The following is a 13,816-nucleotide window of genomic DNA, read 5'->3' on the forward strand; positions in this document are numbered from 1 at the left end:
ATACAAGGGCCAGTTGGTCCAACAGAAATAACTTAATAAAGTAAAATATCATGCCTGGTGTTACATATATACAGAACTTTATGCAGTGTACTGTATGTGTACATGTTTCTTACCCAGCTACAGTTACTGGAGTACTCATCAGGGTTGACAACACTGAGCTGGTACAACATCTTACACACGATGATGACACAAACCCAGATTGTAGACAGGCAGGAAGCCATAGGCCCAAACCGACTGTAAGGCATTGCCAGAGACCACAACACTACCAGGACCAGGTTCATTACAGAGGGCTGCGGACAAACAGAAACAGGACAAAATCTAGGTAATTACGCACCTGTGCAAAAATAAACTTGTTAAAGACTTTGTTATCAAGTTATACTGTATTTATCCCTCAAGCTAAGACAGAAACAATCCATTCTCAACATGGATGTCAAATGAGATAAACCTTTACAAATCAAGTGCATATGGGCTCTTATGCAGACTTACATGCAGACATTCTTGGCACCCCAACGGAAGGGTCCCAAAAAGTGGGATGGTACAGATTTAGGGATCTTTACCGGCTTTAGTCTATGGAAACGCCACAAAATGGGTGCCGAACTGAACTGAACTGCTCAGTGGAAACAGGGTTTAATAAGCCTCGTTTCCACCGAGCAGTCCGGTTCGGTTCGTCTTGGTACGGCGTGCATTTGCGGCATTTCCATAGACTAACCCGGGAGAGATTCCCAAATAACCGATCCGTAATGTCCCACTTTTTTCTTCCATCGTTGGTTTTGTTTGTGTAGCGTTTTTCTCCTTTGTTGAATTTATTAGTTAGCGGTTAGCTGTTAGCTGCTATCATATGACACTATTTACGTAGCGGCTATGGTCATCCGGCTTACACGCCACCTACCAAATAGGACACGGGTGGCTGTGGAAACGCAAATGGGATCGGGCTTAATTGAACCAAACCGTACCAAACTGTACCGATCCGTATCGGACTGCTGTGTGGAAACGGGGCTCAAGTTTCCGATAGGCAGTTGGCAACTGCTTAGGAGCCACAAGGGCTGTGAACGAGCAGTCGATAGAGAGATAGCTTTACATTGTTCTGTATTTGCATGAGGTAAATGATAGTCTGATTAAATAAAATAAAATAAAATCTCAAATGGAAGTGTAATTTTCAGGGTGATCACTTTGCATTTACCTCTTCAACTGCAACCCACACAGAAAAGAAGGCAACCATCTTCAGGATGTGGAGCTCCAGAAGCCTCCAGAGAAACACTTGAACTTTTGTGAGAATGTCCGAGAACTTTTTGGTCAAAACCATTAACCTGTCCATCACCAGTCCCCATTTACTAGGCACAAAGTCCACTGAAAGAAAAGGAGGGAGGGTTGATAACAAAATGGAGATGGTAAAGGGGAGATGGAGAAAAAGGTAAATTAAATAATTTCAGAAGAGTTCTTTTAAATAATTTAACTTTAAAAAAGTGTCTTTAACCACCCCAGTATTTTCTACCTTCCTCTTCAGATTCCTCATCAATGTTAGTCACCAGGTCTTCCTCTTCAGATTCCTCATCAATGTTAGTTACCAGGTCTTCCCCTTTAGAGTTTACCTCCACATTACCAGAGACAAGTTGCTCCATTCTCAGGCCGTTCTTCTTCCTGGTGGCAGATTGCCTTATTAGTTCAAGCAAAATTGTTCATTTTAATGTGAAAAAAACAACCAAAACTTAACGGCTAAAATATTAATAGTAATTTAGTGGTTTTAAACATTCCAGAGGAAAGCTGTTCATGTTTAGTTCTTTGGAGTTAGGAGACATTAGACATTTTCTAATTGTATTATGTAGGGTATTATTCCCTTAGACAATTGACTTCCTATTTGTTGTTATAAAAAATACAAATTCAAGCAATTCCCAAATACTCAATAGTTATAAATTGTTTTTCTGAGATTCCAAAATTGTTTCCCATTGAAATGTAATGCAGTGTAAATCTCTATGTTGTGAAATTTTACAATTTACAAAGATTTTGTTCAGATCTATTCCACCCCCTGCATGGTACTGTAACAGCACTGGGCAGCTCCCATAGCAACAGGCTTCGCCACCTGCGGTGTCTGAAGGAGAGATACTGCAGGTCCTTCCTTCCTGCTGCAGTCAGACTGTTTAACCAAGCCTGTTGTCAGTAGATCATAAAACACACCAAACTGGACAATTTACTCCGACGTCTTGTGTAGTAATAATGTTGTAAAATGTCACTTGATCTTATGTGTATTTTTATTTTTAAATTTGATTGCATTGCAATAATTATCTATGGAACAAATTGTGCAATAACATCCCATCTTATATGCGCTTTGAACATGAAAGTGTTCATATTGTTTATACAGACTTATATCTTTAAGTTACTGGCTCTTACTGGCATTTCAACCGTTCCTTTTTGATGAATATTTTACTAGCTCTTTAACCATTGTTTTGAATGCATCTTTTACTAGCTCTTTAATTATTGTTTTGATACATATTTTACTAGCTCTTTAATGTTTGTTTCTGATGCATATTTATTTCTACACTTTTTATATTTTTATCCATTTTAATATTTTCACTGTGATTTCCTTCTGTTATCTTGCTTTGCTACTGTGACACTGTAAATGTCTTCACTTGCAAGATGAATAAAGGATTATTTTATCTTGTCTTGTGACTCCCTCTCATCTCATAATACTAATGACATCCAACTCTCCTCAATGCATCCCATTTCTACACATTTTATTCTGAGTGATGTTCACTCAAAATATGACACAACCGAGAATACAAGAACTTACCACATTTCATAATGAGTTAAAACAACACAGCTACCTACTAAAAAAGTTATGTTACTTGTGTATAGGTGTAACATGATCCAGGTCAGTAATTCTCATGAAGGGTTTGTGAAAGTAGTGAAGCTGCAAAATACAGGCCAACAGGAAGAAGCCAGGGATCAAAATACTGGTGAAGAGTTCAGACAGAGCGAATGTCTCCAGACCAATTGCTGCTAACCTGAAGAAAACAGTGGGAATTTCATAACTTTATTACGTCAGTTCAAAAATATCTTTGCAATTGCTTTCATGCTACTAATACTACTACCACTAATAGTTATTATTATTATCATTATATATAATAATAATAATACATGTGTATTTTAAGACAATAGAAAAAGCCTACAGCTGAAATAGAGAACATACTGTTCTTCTGTGAAACCAGTGAAGTTTCTCCAGTATCCAGGGAAGTCTTCAAACTGATAAGTGTAGATGGAGATCAGCACCAACATGGTGTAGGCCACAACAAGCCACCAGAAGAGCTTCAACAGGCGCCTCCACAAAGAATAGTAAACCTGAAATAAAATAGGTTACTCACTACAACAGATTTTTTACATTTCATATTAAATATAATTGCAATTACATTTTCACGACCCAACTTTGGTCACCCCTATCAATCCTAAATAAATCTTGAAGTCAGAGTTTTTTGTTTTCTTTAATAATCTGACGAGATATTTTTATTTCTTTTTTTTAAGGTTTTATTTTTCGCATTTTTAGCCTTTATTGTATCCAACAGTGGATAGATCGGAAAGTCATGCAGTATAGTTGCCACAGGCCATCGCAAAACCGTGTCGCCCACAAGAGGACTGTGGCCTTGATACATGGGGACGCGCGGAGTGCTACTGAGCCATCAGCGCCCCCATCTGACGAGATATGACCTTTGTTCATTTAGTAAAAATTATGACTTTCAACATGAAACAGTTACCTATAGGCATGTTCCTACCTGATATAGACAGAGGCAGAGAAGGAAGAGCAGCATATAGATGATCTTGTATCCAACAAGTTTGCCAGCAAAGGAAACCATGATGAACATCCCTCCACACACATAGATCCAGTATTTGGCGTAACAGCTCATCACCATACCTCCCGCAACCTTTAGCACTGAATCATTAGCAGTGCTCTCTTCTGACAAAAGGGGTTTAAAGAAAGGTAAGGAGGAAATTTGGTGTTGAACATTTTAAAAAGAAGACTCATTCAGGAGTGGAATGCACATTGCAGGAAGTACACAAATGTGTCATCTACTGTATGGAAAAGTATGATTTGTGTAAAAAGCTTAAACGAAGATACTAGCTATTTAACCTGATAGCATCAGAAAAATCGACAGTGTTTCAAAAGCAAAAGGGGTTTACTCTATAGGGAGGAATTTCAGATTTTAGACAAACAAGTAAATGTCAAAGAGGGCTTACATTCCTACAAAAACAGACCATGACCTGATGATTAATTTTAAAATTGCTGGATTCAAGATTGTATTCAGTTTGGAAATTTGTTGTTTATGCTATCAAAAAATATAAATCTTTCAACTTTTAGGTGTGGGTGTTTTAAAGAAAGATGTTTTACCTCCTGTAGTGACTTCCTCTAGTGGTGTTGTAATTTTTCTCTTCAAACTGAAGTTTTCTTTCACTGACTGACGTACCAAAAGCCAGAATGTTAAAGTAAACAGCAGCTGATGGAGAAAGTGAAATAAAAGAGGTGAGACACAAAAATAAACAAACACTTGGTTTCACAGACGCTAAAAAGTGTATTTTAAAGCAGAAAAAACAGAACAACAACATAAATGTATTTCGATTTCAGATTGGTATATAAATTATACTACATGCAAATCCCTCTTTTACAGGGTTTTAAGGGACGATGAAACAAGCTCAGGCACAGTTGGCTAAGTAGTGAAAATACATATTTTGTGTGTGTTTGAAGGAAGAGAGGGCTTAAGTGTTTTGAGACACTGAAATCAAAATATTGGTCATAAGGTACACATTTGCATCCATGCATGTACCAAGGATAGATTTGGGAAAAGTAGTAGAATGTCACTTGAAAAGTGACTGAATAAAATTGTCAATACAAAACTGAGGTCTCTTATTCACATTTTGAGATATGATCCATCTATCAACAGTATATACTTTAATCTAGCACAAGTACTAATGTTTACAATTCTTAGATTTAATAATGCTTATTATTTAATAATGCCTTGAGTTTTGCTTAAGTTTTTTTGTGGTAGCACAGCCATGAGGTTTGGTTTATGAACATTTTGTGCTCTTATGCTCTTATCTTACCATAGCTCCCAGCCTTAGACAAGGGTACTGGGGTCTGTCTAGTCCTAACTGACTGAGGCTCATAGTTCCCACAGTGGTTGGCAGTTCAGGCTCAAGCTCCATTGCCCAGACATACTGCAGGCAGCATAGAGCCAGGCCATAGAGCAGGATGAATGGAGAGCACAGTGTGGCTGCATGCCGTCTGCAAAGTAAGATCGCAAACTAAATTCAGGTCAAAGCCCTAAACAACACATCAGTCATATTGTAGCCTATTATATTGCATAGGAAGAAATCTAAATTGATATCATTTTTTAAAATCAAGATGCATATTTGTAACTGAATACAAGACATTTTTTAAGGAAATTGTCAAACATAGCAAATGTTAGCAAAAAAGGTCAGTTCTAAAGAAGGCCAGCATGTTTTTTAGATTCCTGATTTGCTCTGCCAGTGAGTCAGGGGTAACAATACCTGGCACGTAGAATCCAGATAAGACAAGCCCATAGCAGCAAAACAAACGTCAGCCAGCTGTGATAAGTTATACTCCAAACCTGAAAACACGGGCATGAAAACAGCATATGAGAACAAGGAAAATTAAGATCTAGGAGATCCATACTTTGATGTGGGTACTGAAGGCTTTACAGGAGCTTAAAAGTTAAGAAATTAAGTTGTTTTTAAAGAGTCATGACTGTGATTGTAAAGCATTAAGTTCAATTGTGTATATTTAAAAATTGACCAAAGGTAAAGTCTACTGTATGGCTCTATGAATGTTATTTTGTAAATGTAAAAAGGTTTTTTCAATAGTTACCATCATCGCTATGAGAGCACAGACATAGCTCTGCTGCATGACCACCTTTCCAAACAAGAAAAATGGACTTTCACTCTGTTGGCCACTGGTGGTGCTACTAACACCTGCTAAATATAAATTAATAAATTAGTGGATGAATGGATCCAGACAGAGAGAGAGAGAGAGAGAGAGAGAGAGAGAGAGAGAGAGAGAGAGAGAGAGAGACACACACAAAGTAAATGGTATTTATTATAGGTCCTGCTTAGTATGTTGTACTGTGGATTTTTTTTCATCCCACCAGGAAATTCAAGCATAAATAAGAATGTAGTGGATGAACCTCAAGCCAAAGGTCAGACTAGAGGAGCTAATGTTCAGATGAAATCTAAGCAGCCTCTTGTTTATTTTACCCGTGTGCCAGAGTTTGTCCCAACTATCTCATTAAAGTATGTGTGTGTGTATATATATATAAACATTTGGTTTGCCATTTGCTGGGGGAAAAAGCAGATGCTGAAACTCAACCTGCAATTTGGGAGCTTTTGGCTTCAGCAAAGAAGAATATACAAGATATATTGCCTTTTCCAATATGACTCATAACTGTGACAAATTAGCCAATTTTAAGTAGAGGTCTTCATGAAGATCTTTGAATTGACCACCAAATGTTTCATCTAGTTTATCACTGTTTTTAACCTGATGTGTAGTTGGTTTAGTTTCAATGAAAAAGTAAAATGTTGTTGCAATTAAAACAAACTCTTGAATGAGAGAACAATTACTTTTTTGATATGAATTGACTATATATAGTTTTCATCTTGAAGGTCACTTCATAGCCATAAGACTTCTGTGTCAAAAATATGTTTTTACATTAATAAGTATTTGTACAAATATTAATTATAAACGCACATTGTACTGTTGTAAGATATTTCTATTCAGAGTAAAGTCAAAAGAAGAAAATAAATTCAAAGTTTAAGTTTTTTAGAATAATGTTAAAATAATTTCAGTATTTGATACCCAGATCTTGTTGGCTATCTCCAGTAGCTGTTCTTCCTCTGCTGCTTTCTGATCCCATAGACAGAAGCATGACCTTAAACAAAAAACAGAACTTTTAAGATGCAGTTATCACACCTCCATGAAAATGTGAACAGTTTTTATCAAAATATTTGGTGTCAACATTTAATTCTTCTAAAAATAATATTTATTATTAATCTGATACAATACAATCATTTTCTAATTGGAGTTAGTAAATATGGTAAATTTCAGCCTTTAGCACTGCACTTTGAAAGTTTATATAACCATAATAAGTGATTGGCACAGAAATATGAGCATTTACCCGTGTATCATCTTTTACTGTATTCTATGACCTTACCTCAACCTCCTGGTCTTTTAACACGTTGCTTTTCTCCTGCATTTTCTTTTCCCCAATCTGCTGAACATACATGCATTGGTGTAAGTTACATAATTGACAGAGTTTTAGATTGAAAAATGTACAATAACAATGAGAAGTTGGCTGCAGAACCTGTGCTCAAATTTAAATCCTTGTTCTCATTCATTTTTTGCCAATGACTAATCATGTAAGAAAGTGCATTCTTTCTTTTAATCTAATTATTTTTTATAAATAATGAACTTAATACTATCTTGCTGCTGCACTGATGAGAGCTACTGTAAGTGAAACAGCAAACTTGCAAAATGCAGATAACCAGTCAGCAACAACATGTTTTTGCTTTACATCTTGCAAACAAATCTATCCAAACATTCAAAGACACTTTTTAACTATTTTTGGTAATACTGTTTTATTCTGCTATGGACATTCTTCAGTCAGTAAAAAAAAAGAATAAAGAATATACCTGGTTTGTTGTTCCATGGCATCCTGTTTTCAGAACAGTTGCAACAGTAATGTAGAGAAGGAATAGTATTCCAGGGTTGACATAAACCGGCCAATCATGATCAGTGTTAAGGTTGAGGTCATTGGGCAAGGAGCAGTTTCCTGGTATGATAATGTCCTTCAGTCCAAAGAGTCTAGACATAAAAGAGGGGTAGCAGACCGATACAACAGGATAGTGTTAATCATTAGTTTATGGAACAAATGCAATTCTAACAGCAGTTTAAATCATACAAGAGCTGTCATTCTTGAGAATGTTTCCTAAATAATGTAAGTATTATCTGTTCAATTATGTGAATAAAACACTGAAAAGGGGTAAACTTTTTTTTTAAATGTGCTTTGTGGTCTTTCAACCACTTATTGCTTGTAGAGGACTCTAGGATGCCATTTCAATTTAATATACTATTGTTAAAAGATGGGTTTGAAGGTACAGTTCTACTTACTTGGTGCTATACCGAACGATATTTTCACTGCTGACCAAAGATACATTCTGAATATTTTATTATTGGTGCCAAGAAAAATATGACCGCAAAATGGAAGAATGTTAAACCACCGAATGTGGCTGTACTGCATCATTAAAGATGAAAACGGACCGTTTTGATTGGAGGTGGAGCACAGTCGAAATATACTGGACAAGGTGAAAAACTTAGCTGGTTCAACTTTAATTCGTCGAAATGGGCACTGTTTGTTTCTCTTTATTATTAAGTTGTATAATGTGCATCATAATGCAAAGTTGCATCATATGCAGCAGTGTATATGTATGCAGTATGTTTTGTACCTGTCCTTTGTTTTTGTTTTTTATTTTATCTTTGTGGTTTTGCATCACTGACTTTGTCTCAAATTCTGTTTTTTTGTTTTGTGGAAAAAAAAAAAGATAAATAAAAAGTTCTGGAAATAAAATAAAAGACGGGTTTTAAATTAGGAGTACATGACATCAAAACTTGACTTACATATTTTATTTGACTAAATAGTATACTTCACAGACAGATCCCGGTCATCATAATCATTAACATTGGCAGTTCTATTTGCCTCTCTATCTTATTTTGTTAAAATTGACAAATTAGCAACACTAACAAAGATTTCTGACACACCCTGAGAGAGATACGTTTCTGAACAACCAGATGTGTGATGTAACTCTTCTGAGGGGCACTCGCACCCTGGGGGATTATCCATTGAGCCAAGTACGGCCTCACTGGGGGAGAATGAGTAGGGGATCGATTAGATTGCCTCTGGGAAAAGTGCATGGAGCCAGGGAATAACCACATGGAAAATAGTTCTGGAATCCATACAAATGAGAAGTCCAGAAACTGTTTCATTATGATGGTGATGTGGAAGTATGTATCCTTACGTCTATTAAAGTAAACCAGTCATTATAGTGATCACATTCCAGCACTTGCATGTGGAACAGTTGGACCATTATAAATTTGTTGAGTAAAGACAGGTCTCAATGGTCTCATCCCTGCTGTTTCCTTCGGAACCAGGAAGTAGGAGAAAGTAAAACCCTCGGTTGTACTCCCCTTGGGAAAAACTCGGGATGACTTCATTCACCAGGAGCTCTTGCAGCTCCAATGAAAGAGTCAGGCACTTTTCAGTGGAGGACCCAACTGTCTCCATCATGCTGTTGAAACTCAGGTGGGGAGACTTAAACTGCAGGGTGGCCTTTGCTACTCAGCCTCAGTGAACATATGCGCTACCACACTTTGATCATGTGTTGCCATTGCTATGAACCCCAGCCAAGGTAGGACCCTAGAGGCCCGTTTCCACCGAGCGGTCTGGCTCGGTTCGTCTTGGTGCGGCGTGTATTTTGCGTTGTTTCCATAGACTAATCCCGGAAAGATTCCCTATTAACCGATCCGTACCGTCCCTCTTCTTGGGAACCTTCCATTCGGGTACCAAGAATGTCAAGCCGACCCGAAAAGGTGGAGCTAAACACTGCGGTCCGTTGATTGGTTGAAAGAATCATCACTTCCTGTGCTATGTCAGCAAACAAAACTCCGCCGTGTTTATATTTACAGTCTGTGGTTTAAACCATTGATTGTGATACACAGCTGATTGTTACGTCTGTATTTCTATTCGCCGCACACAGCTTCTGAAACAAAGCTTGATTGAGTTTTTGTAATAAAGAGTCACATGCCAATGACAGAGTAGATGAATTGCTGGATGTCTTCCAGCATTGGTTTTGTTTGTGTAGCGTTTTTCTCCTTGTTGAATTTATTAGTTAGCGGTTAGCTACTATCATATGACACTATTTACATAGCGGCTATCGTCATCCAGCTTACACGCCACCTACCAAATAGGGCACGGGTGGCTGTGGAAACGCGAACGAGATCAGAGTTAATCGAACCAAATCGTACCAAACTGTACCGATCTGTATCGGACTGCTGTGTGGAAACGGGGCTTAAGTCTCCAGTGCAGCCAAAGGGTGGCTAAATATCAGAAGGGCTGAAAGGAATCCCTCTGATGCATTACGCATGACGCCGCAGCTGCGGAGTGAATCTGTCCTCAAGTTGTTGACCATGGCACTTCTCCCCAGTCTGACTGGGTTTCAATAAGCTTTTCTCTGGCAGCTTTAGCTTTAGGAACATACAACTGCTGAGGCCAGATGTGGCAGTTTACTGCATCTGCCACAATACTATACTGGCCTGAGTGATGACCACGACTCCAATCTCCAAAGCTTTCTCTGGGGATGTGGAGGACTAAACAGCCAGCTAAGACATGAAGTAGTCCATGGGGACAGGTTATTGGCCAACTCTGATGCTTAATAAGCACACTGGTGTGAATGGTTCGCCAGACAGGATATTAGCAGGTCGCTGGAGAATGGGGTAGCAGAGCGCTGCACCACTACTGTTGGTTCGCCCTCACTCCAAAGACGGCTGTCAGGTTGGGCTTCAGTGGGGGAACCAAAGGGATAATTTCTCAGATTTGCATGTGTGTTCCTCATACTTAAGGACAAAGTGCCAGAGGTTTCAGTGCGTTTTGGCCAACTAGAGTAAAAGGTGAAACATATTTTACTTCATGCCCACTCAGCTGAAGTTGAAAGATGCTTTATTGCTTTGGAAAGATTTAAAACATGACTGAAAATATAAGATATCCAAATAGGCTAAATCATATTGGAAAAGCTAGATAGGCAGGCCTGCCATAATGCTTCTTAATTCTGAGCGACATTTGAAAGTATATCAATGTGCCACAATTATGACTATTTGCAAAGCTTTTCAGGAACACTAAAGCAATATATGCACATCTTTGAGCATCTCTTCTGCCTCCTGACACTTATAGACCCCATCAAAATGGATGGTAGAGAGATTGTAAAACCGTCTCTTACAAATCTTGGAAGCGTGCTTTTCACCTGGGAAGGAATTGTCCTGGAGCCAATACACCAATACAAAATAAAAATGTTTCATCCTTTTATGTAAAATGCCTATCAGTCTTACCTGGCCCAAAGGGTGTGTGGAGGGAACAAGGCTTGAGACAGCAGACTCTGGTACAGGTACAGGCAAAGCATGTGCCCCGATGTGAAGAAGCCCACCATTACACATAGTGCATTAAAGCCCAGGTGACTGATAGGAAGGTGGCATGCCCACCATGTGCACACACCAATGAAAAGCAGGAAGTACATGGCTGAGAAGGCAGAAGGTAGTGTGATGCCTGTGAGGAAAAACGAAAAGTGGTCAGGGGCATTTCAATTCAAAACTGGTTAAAAGTTCAGGGCCCATATTATGATAGTCAAAAAGACAAAGTGATTTGTTATGTGACCTGCAACATTTTGCAAGTTGGACAGCACATAATGTTTTATTTCTTCCTCTAAATTTTCCAGGCCTCATAGTTTATGGCAAGAAAAAACATGACAGCACTGACAGTAATATTAGTGGCTATCCTGGTTGACTGTCCACAGATGAGAGATTTTCTTCAATTTTCTGGCAGTCAGAGAAGTCTCTTGAAATGGTAGTATAAAGGCAAAAACATATCAAAGCAGAATTGTGTAAATTGATAACATGGTGTGAACCAAAATTTGTATCCGATACCAGACTTTGGTGTCACTTTTTCAGCTTGTTCATGCATTTTGAAACAAAAAGGACACTTGATAAGGTTTTGATGTACAACAATCCTACCAGCCAAAGCCAGAAGGCTGACAGCCAAGATTCTCCCAAGGTCCCGCAGAACTTTCGGCGCTGTGGCCTTCAGACGCTCAGCCAGTTGCTTTGCTCTGGTTGCTGGGGAAACTTGCTCATCTGGGTCAGCAGGTAATGACCTCTCTTCCTCATCTTCTGATGCTTCTTCCTCCTCATCTGCCACTTCATCATCTGTAGTGTTATCTGTTAGATCATCTTCTAGCTAAGTTAAGAGATAGAGAAGAATAAGTCAGAAAGACTAAGCTAGTTCTGTATGTTTTCTAAAACTACAGTTTAGATGCAGCACTTATAAAATGTTTGTGTAACAGATTTGTTGGTTGTACTGCTTATCAAATTTTTAAAAAAGGAAGGATAGGTTTATATAACAACAAACATTATCCTTCTTTCTTTGGATAATCTTTAATAATATTTCATGACATATTGAGATTATTTTTTAACACATAAATGGTCACAGGAGCAAATATTAAGTGGTACACTTAACACACACAGTTTGCACCATGGTCATATTGGCATGTTGTCACTCTTCATTGTAAACGATTAAAGAGAAATACCGAGCTCTCATGTTTCTCATTTAATTACAGCATATAACTGTCTGACTATTAATAAACACAGAACACGCCTTCTAGACACACACACACACACACACACACACACACACACACACACACACACACACACACACACACACACACACACACACACACACACACACACACACACACACACACACACACACACACACACACACACACACACACACACACACACACACACACACACACACACACACACACACACACACACAGTTATCTAATATCCCTGTGAGAACGTGCACAGGAGAGATGAAGCAAACACTCATGACACACAGGAACAGGTGGCTTAGATCTGATGTTACAATATCACAACTCTGCCACCTTCTAAAAAATGTGACAGAATTGATGTGCAGAAGTATCCAGTAAGAGTGAGGAGATTTGTTAGCTTACGGATCAATCTTGATAAATGATGTACTATTAAAAATCTCAAGTCATTAAAACAACATTTGAAAGAGTTGCACTCAACTTCTCACTGAAATACTATAAATTAAGAGTTTAAACATGGTGCATTAAAGTATAAAAGCATTGATAAACTGTTATACATTATACACCTGACCAGAACTAGACAGTAGACGAACACTGTTTGACACATACTAGTGAACAAAGCAGGGCTTTTTTTTTTCCCAGCAGATTTGAGTCAAGTCAGGTCAACTTTAATTATATAGCACCTTTATGACAGCCAAGGCAGACCAAAGTGCTGTACTTAAAGTTTAGTAAACTACAATACATCCAAACACCATAAAAAAATGTAAAAATAAATTTAAAAATAAGTAAAAATGCTAAACAATAGTAAAAGTTCTAGTGAACACTGCTGTTAGGATAAAACACTCAACTACAGGTAAAAGCCAAATCAAATAAATTTGATTTTAAAGGTTTTAGAGGTTTTTGAAAATGTCTTAAAGTGTTCAGTTGTGTTATATTTATTTATTTATTTTTAAAAAATTTGTTTTGGCTTTTCATGCCTTTATTATAGATGGAGGAAAGTGGATAGAGTCGGAAAGGGGGAGAGAGTGGGGAGAGACATGCGGGAGATGGGCCACAGGCCGGACGCGAGCCCGGGACGCGAACCCGGGACGCCCGCGTGCGAGGACTGAGCCTCAATACGTGGGGTCGCGCGCACTTCCGCTGCGCTACCGGCAACCCCAAGTTGTGTTATATTAAAAGGCAGTTTATTCCAAAGTGTTGGAGCTGCCACAGAAAAGGTTCGATCGCCCCTAGTTTTAAGCCTTGCTTTGGACATGTCCAGGAACAGCTGGTTGGAGGACCTTAGTGCTCTGAATGGAGAATGAACAGTAAGAAGTTCACTAGGAAGTGAAGTGCTAAGCCATTTAGTGATTTAAAAGCCAGAAGTAACATTTTAAAATCAATCCTG

At 38.3% G+C, this 13,816-nt stretch overlaps 1 protein-coding gene across 4 annotated transcripts in view; it reads right to left on the minus strand.

The window, feature by feature from the left end:
* Window positions 1-13,816, minus strand: part of piezo1 (piezo type mechanosensitive ion channel component 1 (Er blood group)) — a 73,777-nt gene that overhangs the window by 27,444 nt on the left and 32,517 nt on the right. Inside the window, exons 5-19 of one of the 4 annotated variants that reach the window (XM_079363238.1) lie at window positions 11,831-12,053; window positions 11,153-11,366; window positions 7,687-7,858; window positions 7,209-7,265; window positions 6,854-6,926; window positions 5,870-5,976; window positions 5,533-5,612; window positions 5,086-5,266; window positions 4,376-4,481; window positions 3,762-3,943; window positions 3,185-3,333; window positions 2,841-2,999; window positions 1,493-1,638; window positions 1,181-1,347; window positions 114-290 (exon numbers count right to left, since the gene is read on the minus strand). In XM_079363238.1, the coding sequence (XP_079219364.1) occupies window positions 114-290; window positions 1,181-1,347; window positions 1,493-1,638; window positions 2,841-2,999; window positions 3,185-3,333; window positions 3,762-3,943; window positions 4,376-4,481; window positions 5,086-5,266; window positions 5,533-5,612; window positions 5,870-5,976; window positions 6,854-6,926; window positions 7,209-7,265; window positions 7,687-7,858; window positions 11,153-11,366; window positions 11,831-12,053 (2,193 nt within the window). Of the gene's footprint in view, window positions 1-113; window positions 291-1,180; window positions 1,348-1,492; window positions 1,639-2,840; window positions 3,000-3,184; window positions 3,334-3,761; window positions 3,944-4,375; window positions 4,482-5,085; window positions 5,267-5,532; window positions 5,613-5,869; window positions 5,977-6,853; window positions 6,927-7,208; window positions 7,269-7,686; window positions 7,859-11,152; window positions 11,367-11,830; window positions 12,054-13,816 lie in introns of all 4 variants that reach the window. The other 3 variants (XM_079363239.1, XM_079363240.1, XM_079363237.1) reach the window with 3 other exon arrangements.

The sequence above is a fragment of the Symphodus melops genome (assembly GCF_947650265.1).
Source record: "Symphodus melops genome assembly, chromosome: 15".
Classification (NCBI taxonomy): domain Eukaryota; kingdom Metazoa; phylum Chordata; class Actinopteri; order Labriformes; family Labridae; genus Symphodus; species Symphodus melops.